Below are 22,332 nucleotides of genomic sequence, written 5' to 3'. Positions count from 1 at the left end.
AAATTCCAGGGTTCTCTAAAATGCTGCCATTAAGAGAGGTAAAAAATTGTAAACCTAAAGTGCAATACAACATTGTGGTAAATGTGGGAAACCATTTCCAGCAAGGCGACGTGCTACATCAGAATGCATAATGCAAAAGACTTCAACGAATTGGGAAATAGTCATCTTTCTCTTCAGAAAAAAAAAAGTCTAAGACAAAAAAGAAATATGTTCTCTAAGGACTGTGTGAATTTGAGTCTTAAGTCTGTGCTCCTCTATCACATCTTCAGCACAAGAACTGTAATTTACTGTGTTGAAACCACACCTCACTGAAAACATGCACCTGATCTCTTGCCTCAGAGTTCGGCTCAAGACTGAAAGGTTGAGTTGATAATAGTTGGTGACAAGCCCCAAGGTTGAGTTAAGCACAGAGCTCTTGAGCTTCACCTCTGATGCCTGCTGGGGCTGGCTGTGGCAGCTGAAGGAGTCCAGCCCATGAATCCACCCTCCACAGTGGTGGCTAGAGAACTGACATGACTTGAAGCCAAAGGCAGTTTTCACCTGTAGTAAGCCATGGGCTGCAGAAGTTGAAGGACGGCAAACGTGCCTCTGCTCTACCCCTGCAACAGAGGTTGGCAGCAGTCCCTTCTCCCGGCACATTGTTAAAGCTGAGGGTGTTCAGAGCCCTCAAGCAAATACCAAAGGCTCAACCCCATGATTCCATGGGGTGCAGGACACTAATGGACCTCTGGTGATGCTAACATTGTTTCACATCACGACCTGCCAGGGCAGATGAGCCTCAGCTCTCTGCTGCAATGGCTGGGGATGAGCTGTGAGCCTTTGGCCTTTGAGCTTCTGATCCCTCCTCTCCTCTGCTCTCCTGGTCCTGAGGGTTTTGGTCACAGGAGGATATAAATATGTTGCTGTTAATGTCAGGGAAGGTGCTATATAGCATTCAGGGAATATCTTCTTGTTTATTAGACAGGGTTAGTATTTACAAAAGGACATCAATATATCACTGAGCATTAACCAATCTTCATGTGTTAGAAGACCTGGAAAAAATACACACCTTAAGGCTTATTGGATACTTATTTAAAGAAAGGTTTCTAATAGCTACTGCTATTTTAAGGTACTAGCAGAGTTACTATTGTGATCCACTGTAGCAATTTGTCCACTCCCAAACTGAGGAGATCCTCTTGGAGCCTTTTCCTGCACCCAATGCAACTAACTGAGTTTCAACAGTTTCCAGCAACCAGGCTTCAAAAGGCATTTAGGTAGTTAAGGTGAAGCCATCATTTACTGGAATTTCACAAAGTACTAAGTTGACTAAGATACTGAATTTTACACTTCAAAGCTGTTTAGGGCTATTTCAAAAATTAATTACTTGATTTTATTTAGCACTGGAATGCCCTTTCATGGGCCTAGCTGACATCTGAAAATGGAATTTAGATTCCCCAAATGCAGAAACTACAAAAAAACCAAATTCCCCAGAGTATTAATTATACAGAGATATGCTGCAACTTAGAGAAATAGGCAATAATTGGTATGCATACACCACATATTTTTACTAAATGCAAACAACACCTCCATGCAATATGTCTTCAGTTTATTGTTTAATTGCCCCCCAAAGGTACTGGGCAAGTCACTACCAGAGGTCCTGCACAACTTTTCATCCACAGAGCTTTAACAACTTCAGACCTTGTTGCAGGGTCTTGACTTAGGTTATTTTCCCCTGCAGCAGTTTTGTACTTCGATCACGGTGAAAACCTCTCAATCTGCAAATTATTGTCTTCAATTCTTATGGGCATTGATGGGCTAGAAATAAGACCAAACCAGTGTTCACACCAGATCTGTATGCCTCATGATTCAATCCACATTCTGACCTTTGAAGACCAATAACCCATCCTCTGTGGAATGTCCTGCTCAATCACAGGCTGAGAAATTCACACCAACTCTCACTGCCAAGTACTACTGAGCTCAAGGGCTGCCTGTCTCTCTTCCTGCCCCTCGGTCATCATCCCACAATGTAGAGGTCCCTTCCACATCCTTAACTGAGAAAGCAGATGGTAATAAAAGTTGCTCTCATTTCTGCCCAACAAACCAAAAGAAAACTAGCTTAAAAAAAAGCGACAAAGGGAGGGCTCTAAAAAATGTTCATAACATACATTTCAGCTGTGGAGGTTTTATTTCTACTACTTAATGATGGAAAAGTGTTCTGGAATTGTCTATTGAGGTAATTGTAGTTTTTATACAAGTTAGAAATGCTGAGCTCAGGTATTTTATTATACAGAATATATGTCTAAACTAAAGTGGGCATATTAATTAAACACCTTCCAGTGAGAAAAAATAACCTTAGAACTTTTCCCCAACTGATTTTGTAAAACATGAGAAGCCAGTTAAGAGGTTAATTAACAAGCTAATGCTGAAAAAAAAAATTTGAAGAACATTACAGAGTAATATTGCCAACTGTGTTACTTTTATCTCTGACAATAATTTAAATGTCTGTTCGATTCCACTTACTGCTGGTCTACCTTATGCTTGTAAAACACATGCAGCTAACTCTGAGACAATGAGGAGTTCCCCAGCAAAAACCTATGAAAACCAAACATACTTAGACCTTACGAACCTTGTGGCATTTTTGCTGAGAAAGGTTCCTCAAGGCAGATGATAATCAAGATGCAGAGGCCACAGAATAAAAAAGATGTCTGGGAGATCAACCAGCAAGAGCAGCTGATACACACTTCTGGGTGGGAGCACAAGCTTTCTGCATCTCCACCCTCAAAGCCACCATCAGTGGGACACAGTGGGGAAAGCAGCTCTCTCACAGAATCTGATAGCCAGCATGCAAATGATGTAGTAAAGGGAGGGACAACACAGAGCAGGTGAACTCCTGCTGGGTGTGCGGACTGCCTTGCAAGTCACCCCCATTCATATACAGAAACACAAGGGCCATGCATATATTCAGAGTGGGCCAAGGAACCTTCTGCAGTTCTGATGGCTCCAGCATAACAGGCCATCCAGAGTCTCCCTGCCCTGGGCAGATCTGCAAACTTGCAAAGCCAACCACATGGTCTGCTGCAGGATAGAAACTGCTAAACCTCTCTCAAATGTCAGTCTTAAAGCACTGACAGCCTTAATTCCTCAGAGACAGCTGCTGGCAAATAATTTACTGAATTATTTGGGTCACCGAACAACATTCTGTGTGATGAAATGTAAATATTTTGCAGAGAGCACGATGTCTTCCTCTTTTTTATTAGATGTTAATGAACTTCAAGGACAAATCAAGACAGCACCACAAGTAACATCTTGGGGAAAAATATATAAGCCTTTCTTTCAAATTCTGAATTCCTAATGAGGGAGAAACCCACACCTTTCAAGTTGAAGGCTCCTGCCTTTCTTCCACCTGATTAGAAAACAAAAAAAATGCAGGTCTGATAAGTCTCAGAATGAGCATCAGGAGTAAAAGTATCTGATTCTCATAAATTTATTTATTCCCCATTACATTTTATTAGTTGGACAAAGGAAATAAGTGACCACATTTTTGGGAAAAGTATCTAAGACTCAATACGCTATGGTCTGGGAGAAAAGTCTTTTGCCCAGTTAACAAAAGTCAAATGCAACTAATGAAAATACATCACTGATGTATATGGCTGTCATTTCTGACATGCCTACGACTTGATGAACAATTGCAAAGACACAAATTTTAAATGATGGCTGCAATCATGAATTGAAACATGCAATCAAAATACAAAAGTATTTAGTCAAGATAACAAAATATACCTCCATTTATCTTTATATCCTTATTCAGCCAATAAAATATCTCCAAAGTAAACCACACAGTGAGATCAGGACAATAAGTAAATATAATATGTATATCCCTCCTTGTAATCTCAACTGCATTCATGTTTGGCTTTAACTATCTAAAGTTTTTTGATTTTCAGCATCTGAAGATCTCAACATGAGTGCCCTGTTAAGCAATCCCGACTAACAACGAATGCCAGGAATGGCAAGTTCAGCTTGGACAGGTTTTTCATCCCAGTCTGGATTTTACTAAGATTCATCAGTTTTGCCTCTCTGCATTCTGGCTGTTGAGGACATGGTCTCTTTTATAGGCAAATGAGCTGCTTATAAATTTTCATCTCTGTAAACTTTGGAAGTTGATGGAAAATCCCCAGCCTTAGGGTTTAGCTGGCTAAGAAAACACTACAGCAGCCTTTTTTTTTTTTTTTTTTTTGTAGTCACTCAAATATAAAAGCCTTTCAAAAGAGATGAAAATGCCCATAGTTTGTCTTAGGAGATTCTCCTTCTGTGCACAGGGACCAATTCGATTAATTTTTTACCTTTTCATGTCTGTTGAAAATTACCCCTATTCCTCAAAACTGTAGGAAAGTGTAAGGTGACAGATAAAACCTGAAATAAAGTCAAATGGAGACCATCCGCTGCAGGCAGTCTGCTCATTGCACATTGCTATTTTCTAAGGGACACTGTGCGTGCAGATAAACAGCACCCAGAAACAGACAAATCTGCTGCTCTGGGTCAGAGGCCTGGTAGATCCCTGAATAGCAGAGACTCTCTTGGTGAATTTTGACAGCAGCTTTTGTATTACTAGTCTGTCCCGTCCCTGCTCAGCAGTGAGAGCGTCTGCACTCAGTGAAGAAACATATGCACTGGGACCAGGCTCTGCTGTGGGACTGCTTGGGCAAGGATGCCTGAGAAATACGGACCAGGTGATCACAATTCCTTCTTCTGTTAAACCTACCCTGGAAATACAGACAAATACTTCTTTTTTCATATTAAATGACCCATTGCTAGTGACTGGGGAGAAGGTTGTCAACATACTCCAAAATGAAGAGAAACCAGGCTGCCTTGCAGGGTGTGAGTGGTCAGAGACACGAAAACAACTAGGTATTGAACTACATCCAGCTGCACCCTTCCACAAACAGCCTGGAAGGAGAAATACAACTCAGTGGGTAAATGCCATTCTGCCAACCTGTAATCAGCTTCAGACTTTCCCTAATAGAGGCCAACTGGAAGTACAATAACTATTACATAAACTGCATATTCAGACTCCTATACTTGAAAGAACAGAATCTTAAACTGTAGAAATATCGATAAAACATTAATACTACCTCAAGAATATACCTGAATTTCCCACATGAAAGTCACAATCCACACCACATCATCTGAAATGCAATGGCTATTTATATGGCCAGTCACTGAAAACATCTTGCCACTAAACCATCCACTGACTAATCAATAAGCCTACCCAAGTACAGTATGCTCTTTTCCAACACTGAAATCAATGAAATTGATAAAATAGAGTGAGTTGCAAGTACAGATTAGCTGGGAAGTGCAAACTGATGTCAGTGCAGCTATTTATCTACCTTAGGGGGCCTGAAACCTTGAGCTCGTAAACATCTCTATTAAAAGGCAAAGATCCAGCCTTCCTTTCACTTGCACCCAAGCAACCACAGTGCCTTTGTGGGGCAGGTGTTGGGGTTACTGAGGTAAGGCTCAGAGAACAATTTGATTCTCAAAATCTCAAAACCACCTGCAAGAAGTTTCTTACCCAAGTTCTGCCCTGAGAATCTCAGCCTGGGTACTCCTACTGGTGTTTTATGCCCTCTCCTCATTTTTGGCTTTTCACATTACTAAAAAACCAGCAATGTTATTTACTGACTATATTTCCACCATTAAGCATGGAAATCTAACAGTAATGGACTGATATATTCCAAGTGCTGGGCTGCAAACTAAGTGATGAAGAAAGTCCATAGTCACTCCTTGAGAAAATAGCTTTGTTTCCTCTATTCTGTTGGCTTAGTTGATAATTTTAGCAACTACAAATTCTATGCAGAGATGCAGAAAACTAATTTTTGAAATACCATGGCATTAATGAAAGTATCAAACATCTTAGGGTCTGTGACAGCTTGTCAGATTAGTGAAGCTAACCACCTAATAAAGGTTAGAATCTATGCCCATAAGATGTTACATTGTCCTGCTGATTTCAGGGGACAAAAATCTTTGCAAGGTTTGCCATCCATGCAAGGTTTCTGGACCTGGTGGTGTCACTTTATTATAAAGTTATGGCTCAATTTTCAACAACACCAACTGGACCTTGTTTGTAATTTCCAGACAAGAGTTTTGCAGGCTGACACTAACACAGCGCAACCTTGTTTATAATGCCTTATGTGGAAAGAGCATTTCAGCATGTCTAGGCTTCAGACTCTCACACATCTGAAATCAGAGCTGTCACTGTACTGCCAAGTACTGGCAAATGGAAATACCTTCTGATTTCATACATAAAGGAATCAAGAAATCCGGTACACGTCTCAAACTTCTCTATGCACCTCAGACTATATCCTTTCAAGGTGAAAATATTCAAGATATTGGAGTGGCAGATAAATCCACCAGCCAGCAGCAATGAACAATACATGGCATAAAAAGGAAAAGCCAGGAGTACTGGGACAGCATGTCAGACAGACAAGCGCTGAAGAAGCATCAGTGGGTTTGCTGGTGAGAAAGTGGGAAATATTATCCAATCCCAATTGGAAGATGTAGAGTAAGCTTCTACTGTTACGTTATTAATTGAAGGTACAGATGAGCCGTTGTGCTGAAACCTGAGAAAAATACAGTCCTTCTTAGTAATGACTGGAACCCGACCCCTGAAGTCCATAGGTCTTTGGTCTTCATCAGGTTGCTTTTCCCACCTTGAAGGCTGCATCTCAAGAGGAGGAAAGTGCTATAACTTTTAGCCTGATGCTGACTCTTTAGAAGACATCACTCTTCAGGATTTAGTTATTCAGTAGTGAAAGGATCAGTTTACTGATACAGTGATAGAATTTCAAATGAAATTGATTGTAATGAACTTTTTAATTTTCTTTTAAACCCATACACTTCTAATACTTTGCGATGAAGCTTGAAACACTGCAATTAGAAATGGTTTTCTGTAGATAAGTCAAAAAATGCCTTACATAGACAATATAAAATAAAATAAACTTGCTACTCACAGCAGATGTATTCCTTCAATTTCTATGAAAACTGCAATAGTATCTGTGTACAGTTTCACCTAGCTTGGTGTCTCACCACCTTCCACAGACCAACATATGCTGAATACATAAGAAACCTTTTCCAGTGTGTCTATCAGTGATTGTTGTGTTTAATGCTAGTGCAAAATGGAACTTAAACCAGAAGAAATAAACGTAAATGTTAACTATTTGGCTGGAGATGAGAAACCAGATGATGTCTGGAAGCTGGCATTATTCTGAACAGGAAAAAGGTATGAAAGCTACTTAGCTTAGAGGTTTATAAATACCAGATATACACATTAGGAGGAAGTTGTCAGGTTAAGAAAGGACAAGCACAATTCTATAATAATAACTGAGAAAGATATAAAGAGTGCATACGTGAAATTATATCCGGGAAGTCAATTTTTGTCCAAGACAATTTTAATTATGCTTTTTATTGGACAGATGCTCAAAGTAGTAGAAGAAATCTGCTTTGGTTTATACACTGCCACAGTTTACCTGATTCTCTCTGCTAAAGCAAAAAGAACACAAGAAAAATCCCCAAAACGACAAAGACTGGGACCACTGTGGCAATGTGGCAGAATGCAAAGCGTCAGTTCCACAAACCTCCCTGGAGCACCACAGTAAAGTCCCAAGATGTCTCCTGCAAGCATTTATAGACCAACTGAACTTCATGTACTGTGATTAATTTCCCTGACACCATGTGGGTTTCATTGCAGCATACAAAACCAAACACAGACTTACGTATTTTTAGGATCAGGACATACTTAACACAAGTCAGCCGTGATTTAATGTGCCTGTACTTAATGTGCAATTTACTAAATGTGAGAGAATTCTGTATTTTGGTACAGTTTGTGTTTTTCCCCAGAACAGCATGTATGTTGTTTCAACATTAATGCTGAAGTTCAAAACTCTGCAGTTACTGATGTTTATTTTAACAATTATAAAGTTGTCTAATGCAGCTGGAAACAGAGGTACAGTAGCCTCATATTTAAAAGCATAGCCTTTTATATAACATTAAAGAGCACTAATGGCATGTTGCCCATTTCTGATTATCTAGCAGCTTCTATTCTTTACACAAAATAATGTTCCAATCAGAATGCATCTGTATAACATTTTCCTGGTGCTGACCAAGTATCATCAATTCAGTGATTTCCTTGTGATCCCACTGCATATGCTAGGCCAGATTATTCAGATTATTATCATTATTATCTGCTGGTAGAAGAGATAATGGGGTATTTCTAATCACAAAATAATGCCACACAAAAAACTATGGTAGGCGTGAACATCAAGGATGTACAATAAAAAGGCAGAGGAAGACCTTGTGTTACAGGAACATGCTTCTGGACTGGGCTTAGTGCAACAATCTAGATGTAGATAAGCATTTATATTCACAAGACAAGTGGATAGTTCAGCATCAGTCCTTGTTTGCAGTGTTAGAAGCTATGCATACGTGTGATGCATGCATGCCCTCATGCGCAGGTCAAGAAGGACTCCTGTAACAGCTTTTAAACTTTGCAAACCTGGAGGCAAAGGTTTTTGACCTTGGCAGTAAGCCCCTATACTATAGTTAGTGCTAGGAAGTGATATCATTCAGGGTAGGATACAGACAGGATATAGTGTCCCTTAGTTGCAAACCCAATGCTCGCTAGCTATACTGAGAATCTCTGGAGTGACTTCTCAGAGAAACAGTTCAGACTTCCAGTGACACTTCAGAAATGTATGTACATTCATTCAAACACATACACACACACAAACACACAAAAATAGGAAAAAAAAGGCAGGAGCAACCTTCTCTGAAACACTTAAAGAATTCAGTGTCCTAACGAGAAATAGTAAGCAGTGCAGTTACTATTAATTACAATATCTTTTAGGTATTTTTCAGTTATGTGCAGTGCTAACTGCTGGTTCAAAAATCAGCGTTTTACATGTTCAATTCTAAAACCGTTACTAGTTTTGAAAAGTAGCATCTGAATAGGGATACTCTTTTTTTAACACTTCATAGTTAATTATGTTTAACTCTTCATATTTTTTCACATTTCACCTGCTTCTAGCTGAACATGAAAGAATTTGTATGTGACATTTATTGTCCATCATGTAACCTTCTGCTCTAGTTTTAAATATTAAACATCTTTTCTGTCTGCAGGGGTTGAATTATACAATGAAATTAAAAGAATTGAAGTTTTAACCCTTGTCATTCTTGAAACTTTGCAAATACTCAGATTTCAAAGTTGGGTTATGTTAATTGCCAACATGATCAATTTAACTGTAGCACATACGTAATGATACTGACTTTTGCTTCTGACCCAAGATTTATTTTCTCCCAAGAATATACATTCAGTGCACAGGACTGGCTAAAGACCACTGAAATCAATGGAAAGGCTACCAGTGACTTGAAAAAATATGGATTGGGCTTTGAGCATAATACAGCTGACTTAATTGACTCACCACAAGGGCTGAATTTTGCTTAAACAGATGTAAAGCGCTTCATCCCATGTACCTTTAACAAACTCCATACATTTTAACCCCACCCTTCCACTCCCAGGAATTTACAGTATTGTATCATGCTAGTTCTGTTAAGGAGCCACAACACTTGCACAGATAAAATGAATGACTGAAACACATAGAATTGTTTGTACTTACAAGTGTCTGGCTTGAGTTGACTGTTGGTAATTCCAAAATACTGGGGATTTTCAATGACAGGAATCTTTGTCATCCCAATGATGACTGCATCAGGACCCCCCTCAGAAGAAGATGGAGTGTTACTGCCATTTGAGATGTGGTGGAGGGGACTGGCTGAATCGTCATCATTGCTGATAACTGAAGAAGGACCTAGAGTTAGAAACAAAGATTTTCTTGTAACTCAGCATATGGTATCCTTCCCTTAGACAATTCCTTTATCTTTGTTTTGACCACTTTTATTTTGAAGTTTTGACCAGTTGTCCATGGTCAACAGCTCTCTTTGTGTGCCTTGTTGACCTTACCTCAGAAATTTTATATTCTGGAAGCAGATGGAGAATGGTGCAATGGGAAACAAATTTTTATACTGGCACATCCCCTAGACTAAATATGTCAGCGTCCAGCACAGTCTGTCACTGGGAAAGATCTCAAAATTTCTGAACTCATTCTGTCAGTCTCAGAATTAGGCTATAAAATACATGCACTAACTTTTTTACTTTATGCCCTACTTGAATCACACAGCAGTAACAGCACAAATTCAGGGAATGCCTGCCCTACCTGGCATTATAACAAGGCAAAAGACACAGAGGAGATGGGCTCATCCTGATGTGAGAAGCTGGTAACTTCTAAAACAAATATGGTTCAGGGTCAAAAAATCTAGGGAACAATTTGCACAGTCACAGAGGTGCAGAGAAGATGGATGCTGAATTGATCAGTGGGAAAGACACATCCCACGACACCGCAAAACTTGGAACCACTGCAGAGAGGCTCGTCGAACCCAGAGGAACATCCCACTGGCTCCCCCATCCATATCTGAGTCTAGTCACCTTCCAAAAAGAGGTCTATTGTGAACAGTAATTCAGTGACAGTTTTTATTTTGTTTCCACTCTGTGGTTTGTATTTTTAATGGAAGTACCACTGAGATAATACCTTGTAAATGGATTTTTAAAAATCCTGCTTGGCACAGTGTTCCACTTCTGTGAGCTGCAGGAACCTTTGAACTAATAGCACGATCAGCACAGATGACATTTGAACTCCTGACATTTAAATTCTATGCCATTTAAATGCCATTTCATTTAAATTCCACATCACTTTTTCCTGTTTATATCCAGTATTCAGAGAAAACTAGAAGCACCATTTAGCAGTAATGACATTTTGCCTCATCTCCCGACGGAAGAGCCAGCAGAGATCACACACGTCATATTTCACTTCGTTGTCTGTCCATGTTAACCAGGGTTTTGGGGATGACATTTACATCTTCTAATTGTAACATCAAAAGAAGGTGCTAGAAACAGATGGAAAAATTCACCCCCTGGAAGTGTCCATCCTGGAATGGCATCCTTAGACAATAGTTGTGTTTAGCCTGTGGGCAGCAGTGAGAGGTTGAGCAAATGTTCCCCCAAAGAAGGGGGCAGCAGAGAGGCCCTTAAGGACAGTAAAAAGCTGTGTTTACTCAGTAACCAGTAACTGGTAACCCCTTGCAACATGTTGCACTCCCAGAATGAGTTTTGGCTGGACAGAAGAACACTGCAGAGTCAAGACAGAGCTGAGTAACTTGTCACATAGGTGGCATCTGTGTCTGCAGGAGAGATGGGGAATGCAGAGAAAGAGAGAGTAAGAATGGGGACCAGCAGCAGGTTCTGTATACACATTACTGAGGACACGAGAGATGACAGGCAGAATTCACTGCAGCAGACATACAGTTAAGGAATACGATAAGAAAAAGGACAGTCCCAAACACAGCAAAGAAAAGGGAGCTTTAAAGAAACTTCTACTCTTCTGTGGCTCACTGTATTGTTAACAAAATCACTTCATCACTACATGCCATGGCTCACAGGAATAAAGCTTAAATATTCTGGTATGTGACTATTCAACCCTATATTTTGAGACTCAAGTGTATTCACACCCCTGTCCTGGTTTCCTTTCTTCTCAGTTGGTTTAATGGTGCATGAGGAACATGTTCTTGTGGTTTGAAAAAGTACTTCCCCCCCAGCTTGAAACATTAGAAGTAATTTTTCAAATACCTTGCACTTCACTGTAAAGTCACTGTTGACAAATGTAAGCAAAGCCTAGATCTCTGCAATTTATCAAGTGAAACCACTAATACTAAGGCTAGTTTTGTTATTACTGATCACCCAGATCCTCAAACGATTGATTCTCCTGGGAAAACTGCCAGGATTAAGAGTTTTTGGTGAAGATTTCTCTAATGAAGGGCAGAGCCTAATAAATTGCAGGAAAGGGTCCCTCAGATGGCACAGAAGATACTTAAATTAGATCACAACAAATTTTTCAGATGCATGAGTGTTGTTTGTAGAAGCATTAGAGTGCAACCCATTTAAAACTGCATTCAATTTTTGGTAGATAACATCCTTGCATCTCTAAGCTTTTTGAATATCAACTTAGTTGCTCCAAAAAAGCAGGTTGACTAATACATACTTTCTTGAGAAAACAAAGACTTTTTATAGTGAAATACTATGAGGGTCGAATCCCTTCTGTCACAGTAAACAGGTAAATTCTCTTGGCTCTGAAACTTAATAGAAACAAGTCTTGAAGTAGTTTTCAGCCCTGCTGTTATCTGCCGCACAGGGGGAGGCTTTTTTGTTGTTGTTTGCTTCCAGCATACATGCAGTGATGGCAAGGAAAAGTGACCATTAGACATTTCCAGATGTTAAAGTGGGATAATGAATAGGACCTCTGGTCATCGTATAATTTCCGCACTACCTCAAGACCCAGTTTTGTAGGGTGAACTATTCTTTTAATCAGTATAAACCACAAAGTGCTGCAGGTGAAAAGTAGACAATTGTTCCATAAATCTATTTGCTCAATTAGGCTAGCTGGTAAAAGCTACTCTTCTGTGTGGTATGAAGCAGGCTCCAAGTATATTCAGCTCTCTGATGCAGGTAAGGAAAACCTGGAAAATTAAGTGATTCTCAGAGCAATTCCTGGCACTACAAAACAGTGTAAGAAAAATCCAACTGTAGGAACTTTGTTGCTGCATCACTTTGTGATCCCCCTTACTAATATATTAGCAAGTGAACATCTCATGTAATGGTCTTTCTGAATAGCTGTTTGAGTTCAAAAATCCTATTTCCTGTCTATTTCTTTTCTAATTAAGACAATTCCATCAACAAATGGAAATTTTTATGTATCAGAGGCAGCTGAGCTCGCATTCTTTCCAACTCGCCCTTTGCTGGGACTTTTTTTTAATGTGAGCAAACTTGTACATAGACTTTTATTTGCTGGACTATCTACTCATCATAAAGCTACATTTCATTTTTTGAAATCACTAAGCCACGTTACAATTACTGACCAGCACTGCAGCTGGCTATGATATTCAAGAAATGCAAAACCATTTCTGGGATGCAAGATGAGACCATCACCTGTACTGACAAGAAGCTAGAGCTGCACTTTTCTGAACAGGCATTGAGTTCAAAATGAATGGTAATTTCTTAAAGCACCTTGGAGTGTGGTTCCATCCATATGAAATGTGGTCACTGAATTACTTGTCAAAGGCAGAATGAGTATGGTAATTACACTTAATCACCTGTTACTGCTTCTGTTTTTTATAGAATCTGCTTTTTGTTTTACACCTGATATCTGCAAATTTTAGACAAAATGTCATAGAGGGAGTGAAAATCATGGGTTGTCAGTAGTTATTATCTATTGCCAATATCTGATTCACAGTCAGGTTGAGCTTTTAAGAAAACTCCACCTTTTCCACCTTTCAACATGCTTCCCAGCATCTTTCCTTGATTTCATTTTTAGACAATACTTCTTGAGAGGATAGAAGTTGGAGCCAGACAAGAAATGGTAGCCTGCCTTGAAGATGATATAAGCTATACACTGCAGGGATGAGTTTCACCTTTATTTAATGTTAAGCAAAAGACCTCTCCATTCTGCATCACCTAGGCCCAAGAAAAATCCCTTCTGTGTACAAAAAACTGCTATCAGCTCTTTAAAAAAGTGGTGACGTGTAAGAAAACCAGTTCTATTTGAAACTTATGAGCTATAATAAAACCAAAATACCTCCAACAACTAGGTGGGAAATTATCCTCAGCACATAATATGGGGACAGGCAGAAACAGCAAACTTCTCTTACTGCATATTCCATAGAGAACTGGAGACAGTCAAACACTACTGTGGTTGGGGTGTGGTTTACCTTTAACAGTGTCAGCACTCTTGACTGAAATATAACTCACTTCTGTGCTACCTCTTGAACAGTGCATGTTTGCACTGTCCTTGATCTTGGTGGTACCAACAAACGTGGGTTTTCTTACATTAAGAAATAAAATTTATGTAAGCTATTTTCAAGGTGTGCTGCTATTTCTGGACAAAAGAAGGAGATTTATGATTATTATATACAGCCTTTCATGATAGGAAAGGCTAAAAAAATTAGGATTGTTCAGCCTGGAGAAGAGTAGGATTCAGGGTGATGTAATTGTGGCCTTCCAGTAGCTGAAGGGAGCCTACCAAGAAAGATGGAGTGAAACTATTTACAAAAGCACACAGAGGCAGGAAAAGAGGGAATGGCTTCAAATAGAAAGGCAATGGAATTAAATTAGATACTAGGAAGAAATTTTTTACTGTGAGGGGTGGTAAGGCACTGGAACAGCTTACAGAGTGAAGTTGTGGACGCCCCATCCTTGGAAGTGTTCAAAGTCAGGTTGGATGTGGCTGTGAGCAACCTGATCTAGTGAAAGGCGTCCCTGCCTATGGCAAGGGAGTTGGAACTAGATGTACTTTAAGGTCTCTTCCAACCCAAGCCATTCTGTGATTATATTCTATGATTTATGACACTTGTATCACCATCAGAGTTAAATGCAGTTTTAACATGCATGCTATGAAGACCTATCTACCCTGCTATTTGTTGGGACTAAATTTGCTTTGCAATTTCAGATTTCTGCTAATATTTAGGTAGTTGGTTGCAGCAACACATCTGATTACTGCCTACCACTGGAATAACACACATGACCTTCCTGTTATGAGACACGAGATTATTATATTAATTATTGTGTCAGAACAACTCAAGTGTGTATGTGGGAGGGGGGAAGGACAAGTTGAATCTCATGGAGGTGAGGTCATGCCTTGTCCCACATGCCCCTTAAGACTCCTGGGGTGACCCTGGAGCATTTGTCAGTCAAAGGCAGCCCAGAAGCATGGTCTACACCACATCCTGGAGCCCCTAACCCAACCTTAGATTGTCTCACATCATGGGAGCACCACTCTTCACCTCACCCCAGAGCCCCTGAGTGGCCAGTGGGCTGGAAGACCACAGACTGTCTGCCAGAGCACATAAAAACAGATATGTAATGTCCACATGTTTGAACCCACCATTTCTAGACTCCTGTAGCTGGATCTACACTAGATCTAGGAATAGTAGCTATATGTCTCCTTTTATCTCTCTTTCTTTTCTTCTTTTTCTTCTAATCTCTTTTCTTAATATTTTAGGTAGTTGGATACTGGATAGGTTGGTTTTGCTAAGTTGTATGTGTTAGCATGTGCTAAGTCAATGTTTTGTGGAATGCTTTGTTCTGGTTGTATATTACCTTTTAAACTTTTGCCGAGAACTCTTATTTTTTCTAAAGTTTACCAGTAAAGTCCCTCCTGAGAAAATGTACGCAGCATTTCTCCTCTCCGCTCTCTCTTAAGGTGTTAAAAGAACCAAAGGCTCTTCTAATAATCCCAAGGGCAGATATGGTTGGAGCCTTGCATATTTTTAAAGTAAAACTCTGTTGGTTGAGCTCATAGTTCTGAGACTTGGAGTCTTATATCTGTGTATCAAAGCACAGAAAGAGTCTCAAAGTGAATAATTCTCATCTAAGCAGGCTCTGGGGAAAAAAAAAAAAGGGGGGTGCTCAAATGCAGAATCAGAAAGAACGTTTGGGTTTTGGTTGCACCTGGCATGATCTTGCAGGCACATATACTCAGACTTTTGCTTAGATGATCACAAACAAGAAGTGTGTCCATCTACTTCTCCCTTCACCTGTTCTGTCAAAGTTGTAAGCAATCTACTTTGCATGTTTGTACTCCAAGCTCTAACAAGAGTACAAGAGTGTCTTGGAGGCTACGATATCCTGCATCCTCTTCACAACACACTGCTGTGCAATACACGTCACTTCAATTATCCGTGAAGTCACTACTAATGGCTTAGGTACACTGGAAAGCAAACCAATTTTAGCTGTGTGGTTGGACTGTGATTTATAAGGATGCATCTACTTAGTCAAGTGTTACAAAGCAGATTATATAAAGAGCAATGTTCATTGAGTTGATTTTGTGCTGTGATGCCTTAATAAACATAGTTCCTTCCACAAAAAATTATGTTGACTGCTAGGGTTATTTTTCAATGGACCATGGCTCTGACTTCCACTGCAAACAGGGACCAGTCTGTGCTGAGGCATGTTAACAGCACATCACCAAGTTAAAAGTAGGACAGTGAATGCATGTCACATCAGTCAGTACCACCTCTGCCAAATTTCCAGGCCATACTGAGTCTTCTCTCTTTTTCCTTTTGGGAGGGGTATGTTTTTTCCCATGAGATTTCCTTATTTGCTGTAGATTTTAAGTTATTCTTTTCCACATCATTAAAAGGTAAGTTTTGTGCTGCAGCAAGAGCAGATATTCAATTTTTCCTGTTATCAAGGTAGGATCCAACTTTCTTACCAGAACAGTCAACTTTTTAGCTTTACTCTTAAATTATGATCTTATCTTTTATTCTCTCTGGAAGACAACTAATCAGTCACAGCTTGGCACACTTTTATTTGACTAAGGTGCTATAAGTTTTACTTTGAATATTCCTTTGTATTCCTAAGTTACACAAGGAATACAATGTGCAATTCTATTAGACTGGATAAGAAAGTCAGCAAAGTAGAAAGCCATGCAATTATAGAAACATTATTTTATATTATTGCTCTCTTAAAATGCTGCATGCCAAATACAGGGAATTGAATTAATAGAACACAAGAAAAAAAAAACAAAGATGGTTGAATAAGCTTTCAAAGAGAAACCAGTTTAGACTCACTTTGCTTGGTAGAACTGTTCAAAGTCAGATTGTTCTGCAAATCTAGAGAGGGTTTATTAAAATTATGGTTTTGCTTTGTAGCTGTTGATACTTTTAATGAGGGAAACTCAAGGCATGGCACTCTCATGTTCTGTCAGCAGTTCAGCTGTGTGGAGCAATAACATATCTTGCCTCTCCCCATTTTCCAACTGACCCTTTCTCATATCCCCATCCCTGCCAGCTATCCAGAAAACAGCCATTAGTTTTAACCATGAGTGAAGTAACCTCTATACTCACTGTCACATTTAGTTGCAAAATTAATAAGGGGGTTAATCCTCCTTTGTGGTGAAGAAAACGCAAGATCACCCTAAAGTCCATCCTGCTGAAGGATACTTCTCTTCACAGCTCAAAGAGTGCACGTCCTTCTATCCCGGAACAGCATACTGAGCCACTGTTAGACATTAAGTCTCTGACTCAGAAAACGGAGACTTGCCAGGCTTGGGCGTTTAGTGGATAAATAATTTCACATCTTCTGACAGGTATCATCAATCTGTTTAACTGATTTGCACCCACCAGTGCTTGTTTAAGCTTGTTCCCTATTGCTTCTTGATATATGAGATGAGAAAAACTTCTTGACACTGCCCAAGAAGTTCAGTTCCCATCCAAGATGATGCTACCAGGAAGTCAGGGGAACCAGAACAGAGAGCTGGAGAACATCTTCACACCCAGCAGACAAATGCCTCTTACCCATCAGCATGCACTTCTAACATTCTCTAAATAACTGAAGTAAGGGGGCTCCTTGAAGGTCTCTTGAAGGAATAAGTAGCGCAAAATCAAGGTTTAAACTCAAGAAGCAGCCCTTAGGAGTCTGTTCACTTACAACTAAAGTGAGATATTTGTTTGAAAATCATGATGAAATCACACCAATTCAATGTAATGTTTGATTTGGGTGATTAGGGATAAAAGGTGGTTTGCTCTGTCACTGAATAGCTTTCATACACAGCAAGTAAACTACAGTGTTGGATTGCCTTCATTCCCACATAGAATAATTTAAGTAATGCATACCTTTGAGTCTAATGAAACAACAGGTATGTTATTCAGCTTTACAGTACCAAATTTTCAGTTTTGCTAGGTGTCAAGATGCCTTTTCCCCTAAATCACACGCTCCTCTTGCAGGATAATTTATTTCAAATGCCTAGCTCCTCTAGAGAGGAACACACAATCTGGGTAATTTCCACTGACATGACTGTGCACAGATTTTAGCCACTCAGTATTTCATCAGGGCTTTTTTGTTGTGGCTTTGAATCTAAGAGCCACAGCTGCATATTTTTTTGCTTTGGTTTTATTCTGGTGTGTGACTGAAAGAAGCCCAGTCAGTTCCTTTCAGCTGTCTTTCTCCTCACAACCTCATCTACTCCCTTGTATGCACGTATTCCTGCATCCCTTCACACACAAGCCTAGAGCAATTGTTTCTGCAAGGGAGGACTCCCTAGGATAGGCTGGGGGACTCCTTCATAATGCAAGTCACTCTCTGAAAGTCATGCAACCTATGGGGTGCAGGGCCAAAGACACAGGTGTCTTGGTCTGGGACAGACTGGCAAGACAGTTCACCCAAGAAACCTCCTTTGCAGCACTGCAAAGCCCTGTAAGTAACAAGAATGCACTCTCTAATACATACTGGATTGGCTAGTACTGTCTGTACAGGATGAAAGGTCCGCAACCCCCCCTGCCCTGGCTTCATTCCAGTGCCAGCTCTCCCCAGGGATGCCCTCAGCAAAATCTCAGCCTGCTTCACAAAGGTTGCCAATTTCTTTCTCCTTTCAGCCAGAATGGGAGGCATTTGTGTAACAGATCTCTCAACTGCAATATGGCATAATCTTCAAATTCTTAAGCACCAAAACCAATAAATCCTCAGAGATTGTCTTCAGTGTGGTACATGCTACTATTATTCCCAATTTGGAGGCAGAAGAGCAGAAGGCTCTTTGGCTCACTGATTTGCCCAGTACTGCAGGTGGGATCTCTGTCAAAGTCTTGATCAAAACCTGAGATGAACTGGCAGCCCCAACTGTTGAACCATGAAGCCCTTTGTGACTCACAGCCCTCCTTCAGTTGTAGGATAAATTGTGGCTATACAGCTGTCCACTGCTTTGTGGACATGTTGGCAGTATCTGCAGCTCAAATGAAAGAGAGACCTGAGACAAAAATCTAGCCAGGATGTGGCATATTAATCAATAAGAATACACCAGCTAGAGAAGTAAGGATACAAGGCAGCAGAAAATGTTAAAGAATGAAAAAAAATGTATCTATTTTTAATATAGATCATAAAGACTATTAATTATAATAACCTGCAGGTTTGGGTATCTTGGAAATGTGGGTAAAATTACAATCCTTCAAAAATACTACAGTGAAAAATCACCACAATACTAAAAAAGATCAGCTGGAATGCACTTGTTGGCATTGAGCAAAAAATAGTAATTCACCTGAAATTAAACCCTTGTTGCCTTTCATTTAATTTAAAATTATTTAATTAACATTTGCTTCCCTCCAGACTTCTCATAAATAATCTAAGTGTTAGCATTCCCATTCCTAGGGCTGGGAATGAGGTCCTCTCTTGTTTAGAAGATAAATACAAAGTGTACAGAAGCAACACAGGTTTCCCCATGCTGCTTTGGCAGTCAGTCTTTACCTGAGGGAACAAAGCTATTCGGAGTAGTTAACTTGAATAATTTTCCAAATTCTGTTTAGTTAGATATGGTTAGATTATACGGTAGATATGCTAGATTGTAAAGAAAAGCTCCCTGATTTTAAACTTGTATTTGCTTTTGTGCCTTTTTTTTCATTTAAAAAAACAAACAAACAAAAAACATTAGTAATGACACTATTTCACTTTTTTCAAAGCCTGATTATTTCTTGGAAGTACAAAGATACTATAGCCCTCTTCCATTCAAGCAAATCAGCTGAAAACATGATATGGAAAAAGGTAGACATACTCAGAGACTGATGAAAAACTGAGGATCTGGGATTTCTTTTATCTTAAACCAAGGTCTGAGGAGGTACACAAGAATAGGCCTTCCAATGCATGGGGACATTTTTTATTGCATGCCTATGATGGACAGAAATGAAAAGTTCCATGGCAAAAGTACATCAAGAAAGACTGAGGTAAAATGTTGGGAAGACATCCTCAGGCACTGGAATTGCTTATAGAAGACTCAGAAACCTCCATTTCTGGAGATCTTGAAGCAACATGAGGAAAATGTCTGTTGAAAAAAATACAGGTATAGTTCATACAGGCTTAGGATAGGGTCCCCTTGCAGCTTTAAACTTCCATAATGACAAAAAGGCAGACCTTGAGTGATCTTATGGGAAACACTTTACGGTCTTCAAATGTTGATTTATGCCTATTCAGAACTGAAGGAAGCCCAGAGTTCAACAAATACACAACATATCTCAATGGATTACATATATTTCAATGCATTAGAAGATCACTTTTCCAGCCTGCAGAACAAAGATAGGTTTAGTTGGGTGAGAAGAACACCAGTGCTGTACTAATGTGCGTTATTCTACTAGAACACACATTATTTAATAGCAATCTTTACATACAATTTATTTCAGTGAGGGTTTCCCCCTTTATTAACAGCTTTCATTAGTGGAAGTGTTAACTACATGACATTATAACCTATGTTATAGGTTATTAGTCTTGTATAATTTCTTACTTTTTGTCAGTACAAGATTATCATAGGCCCCCAAAATTGCATAAGTTATGAAGTCAACATTATACTGAAATATACCTCTCAACTTGTTCTCAACAAGCATAACAGCTTCCAATTAATTTTTCATTTACGATCACATCAGCTAACCTTAAACCTGACAATCTACAAAGAAGCAAAACTAAATGATTACACAAAATCTATCCAAACATCATGTTCAGATTGTAAACAACATCTGCAGAAGTCTGGTTTTGCTGTTTACCAGATGATCTTGCAGCTCAACTAAAGGTTTTTTGAACTTGCACTGACTTGGACTGCCTCCTCTTCGTCTCCAAACACTTCCTATCCCAGAAAACAGGTTTTAAAAACAAAATTCAAATGCCCACCTACATCTGAAGAGGAGAGTATAGGAAGATGGTGAACTAACACTCCACCATCTGTTTCTTGTCAGGTAATTCACTCTCTCCTCGGGTGAATAAGTTTTGTGTACTTATGACCCAAATTTTGCATGTGCTGGGGAGGTAGTATCTGGCCTTGGAAGAGGGTGGCTGGAAGGTCAGGAGAATTCAGCACAGAACACAGGTTGTCCAAAACCAGCCCTCAGTGAGCACAAAGCAAAAGGGAGCTTACTTTCCTTCCTGAACATTAATACCTGACATTTTATTCCAATTATATATTAGATTACTCAGAAACAGTGAAACTGATTCCTTTTATGTCTCTTCCACAGCAGCCCTTTCAGTGCTTTTTCTACAGAACCTGTCCCAGGCCTTTAAATACAGATCATAACCCATGCTCAGAAAACCTTTCTAGCCAGCAAGAGACTGGCCAAAATCTTCTGGGAAGAATTTTGATGCTCAGCAATCAGGTATCACTAAAAATGCTTGTGATATCCACAGGAAGCCTCTGTCTGCCATGTTCTCCAAAATGGAATAGTCTTACCAATGGACCCATTCTAGTGCTTGGTTGTTCTGTGCACCTCTAAGAAATCATAAGGAAAAGCAATCATCTTCCATTGTTACAGACTTCTGCATTATGGTCAATTAGATCTTTGAGGACACTGTTCATGAAATAGTTTACCTGTTTCATAACAGGGAAGGAGCTTCACAGACTGGAGGAACATCCCTGCTAATACAGTTTCAGATCAAAGATGCAGAAATTGCCTCCAAACAACACCCTTCTTTCCCCAAGCACAACTCCTAAGGCAGCAACGCCTTACATACTCAAAATCCTCTTCAAATGCAGTGGAGCAAGTGACATTCACGGATAGAAAGGCAACGTGTCAAATTTCTGTCCCAGCAGCATCACTCCCAAGCTATAGGATTAGCTGCACAAATTGACTGACTTGCCTCTGTATGCTAAACCTCAACTGCCATTTACAGACACCTCCTCCTCCCTGCCACATGATGCCTCATCTGCTGGAGATTCCTCCTGTCACCTCTTCCCTTCAATTTCAAGCAGCTTTCTTGAAACTGCTGCTATGGCAAGCAGAAAAATGCTGCATACTCGAAGCTATTTGCAACATATCATCTAGTTTGCTATCCCAAAAGTGGTCATGCTACAAGCTAAACTCTGGTAGTTTTGTTCCAGCAGATTTCAGATTTGAAAATGGATGTATTAAGTGTGAGACTGGTGACAAAACTGGTCATGATACCACAATGAGATTTCGCTAAAATACTGAAAGCATCACTGCTTCTACTCTGCACAGCTCTGCGTAAAGCAGTGTTTCTCTTTTTTTGGGATGCTGCACATAATATTTTCATAAATTATTTCTACTGCTTCTACTACTTCTGAATATTTTCCCTTAGCATTACCATTTTTCTGATGGGCCTCCTCTACTTATTTACTCACTTCTTTTTTCATGGAAAGTTTTGCCTCTCTCTTCTTAACTGATTTTCTCTTGACCACCTGGCTCATCTGTCCCCTCTTTTTCTAAGAACCGCAGCCT

General features: G+C 39.7%; 1 protein-coding gene across 4 annotated transcripts in view; it reads right to left on the bottom strand.

Moving 5' to 3' along the window:
• Window positions 1-22,332, bottom strand: part of NTRK2 (neurotrophic receptor tyrosine kinase 2) — a 200,456-nt gene that overhangs the window by 75,605 nt on the left and 102,519 nt on the right. For all 4 annotated transcript variants that reach the window (XM_017806106.1, XM_017806105.1, XM_017806108.1 and 1 more), the window contains one exon: window positions 9,648-9,836. In XM_017806106.1, the coding sequence (XP_017661595.1) occupies window positions 9,648-9,836 (189 nt within the window). The remainder of the gene's footprint in view (window positions 1-9,647; window positions 9,837-22,332) is intronic.

Source organism: Lepidothrix coronata, unplaced genomic scaffold, assembly GCF_001604755.1.
Source record: "Lepidothrix coronata isolate B3197 unplaced genomic scaffold, Lepidothrix_coronata-1.0 Scaffold14, whole genome shotgun sequence".
Lineage (NCBI taxonomy): Eukaryota > Metazoa > Chordata > Aves > Passeriformes > Pipridae > Lepidothrix > Lepidothrix coronata.
Note: the sequence above shows the minus strand (reverse complement) of the source record. Positions and strands in the feature narration are given on the sequence as shown.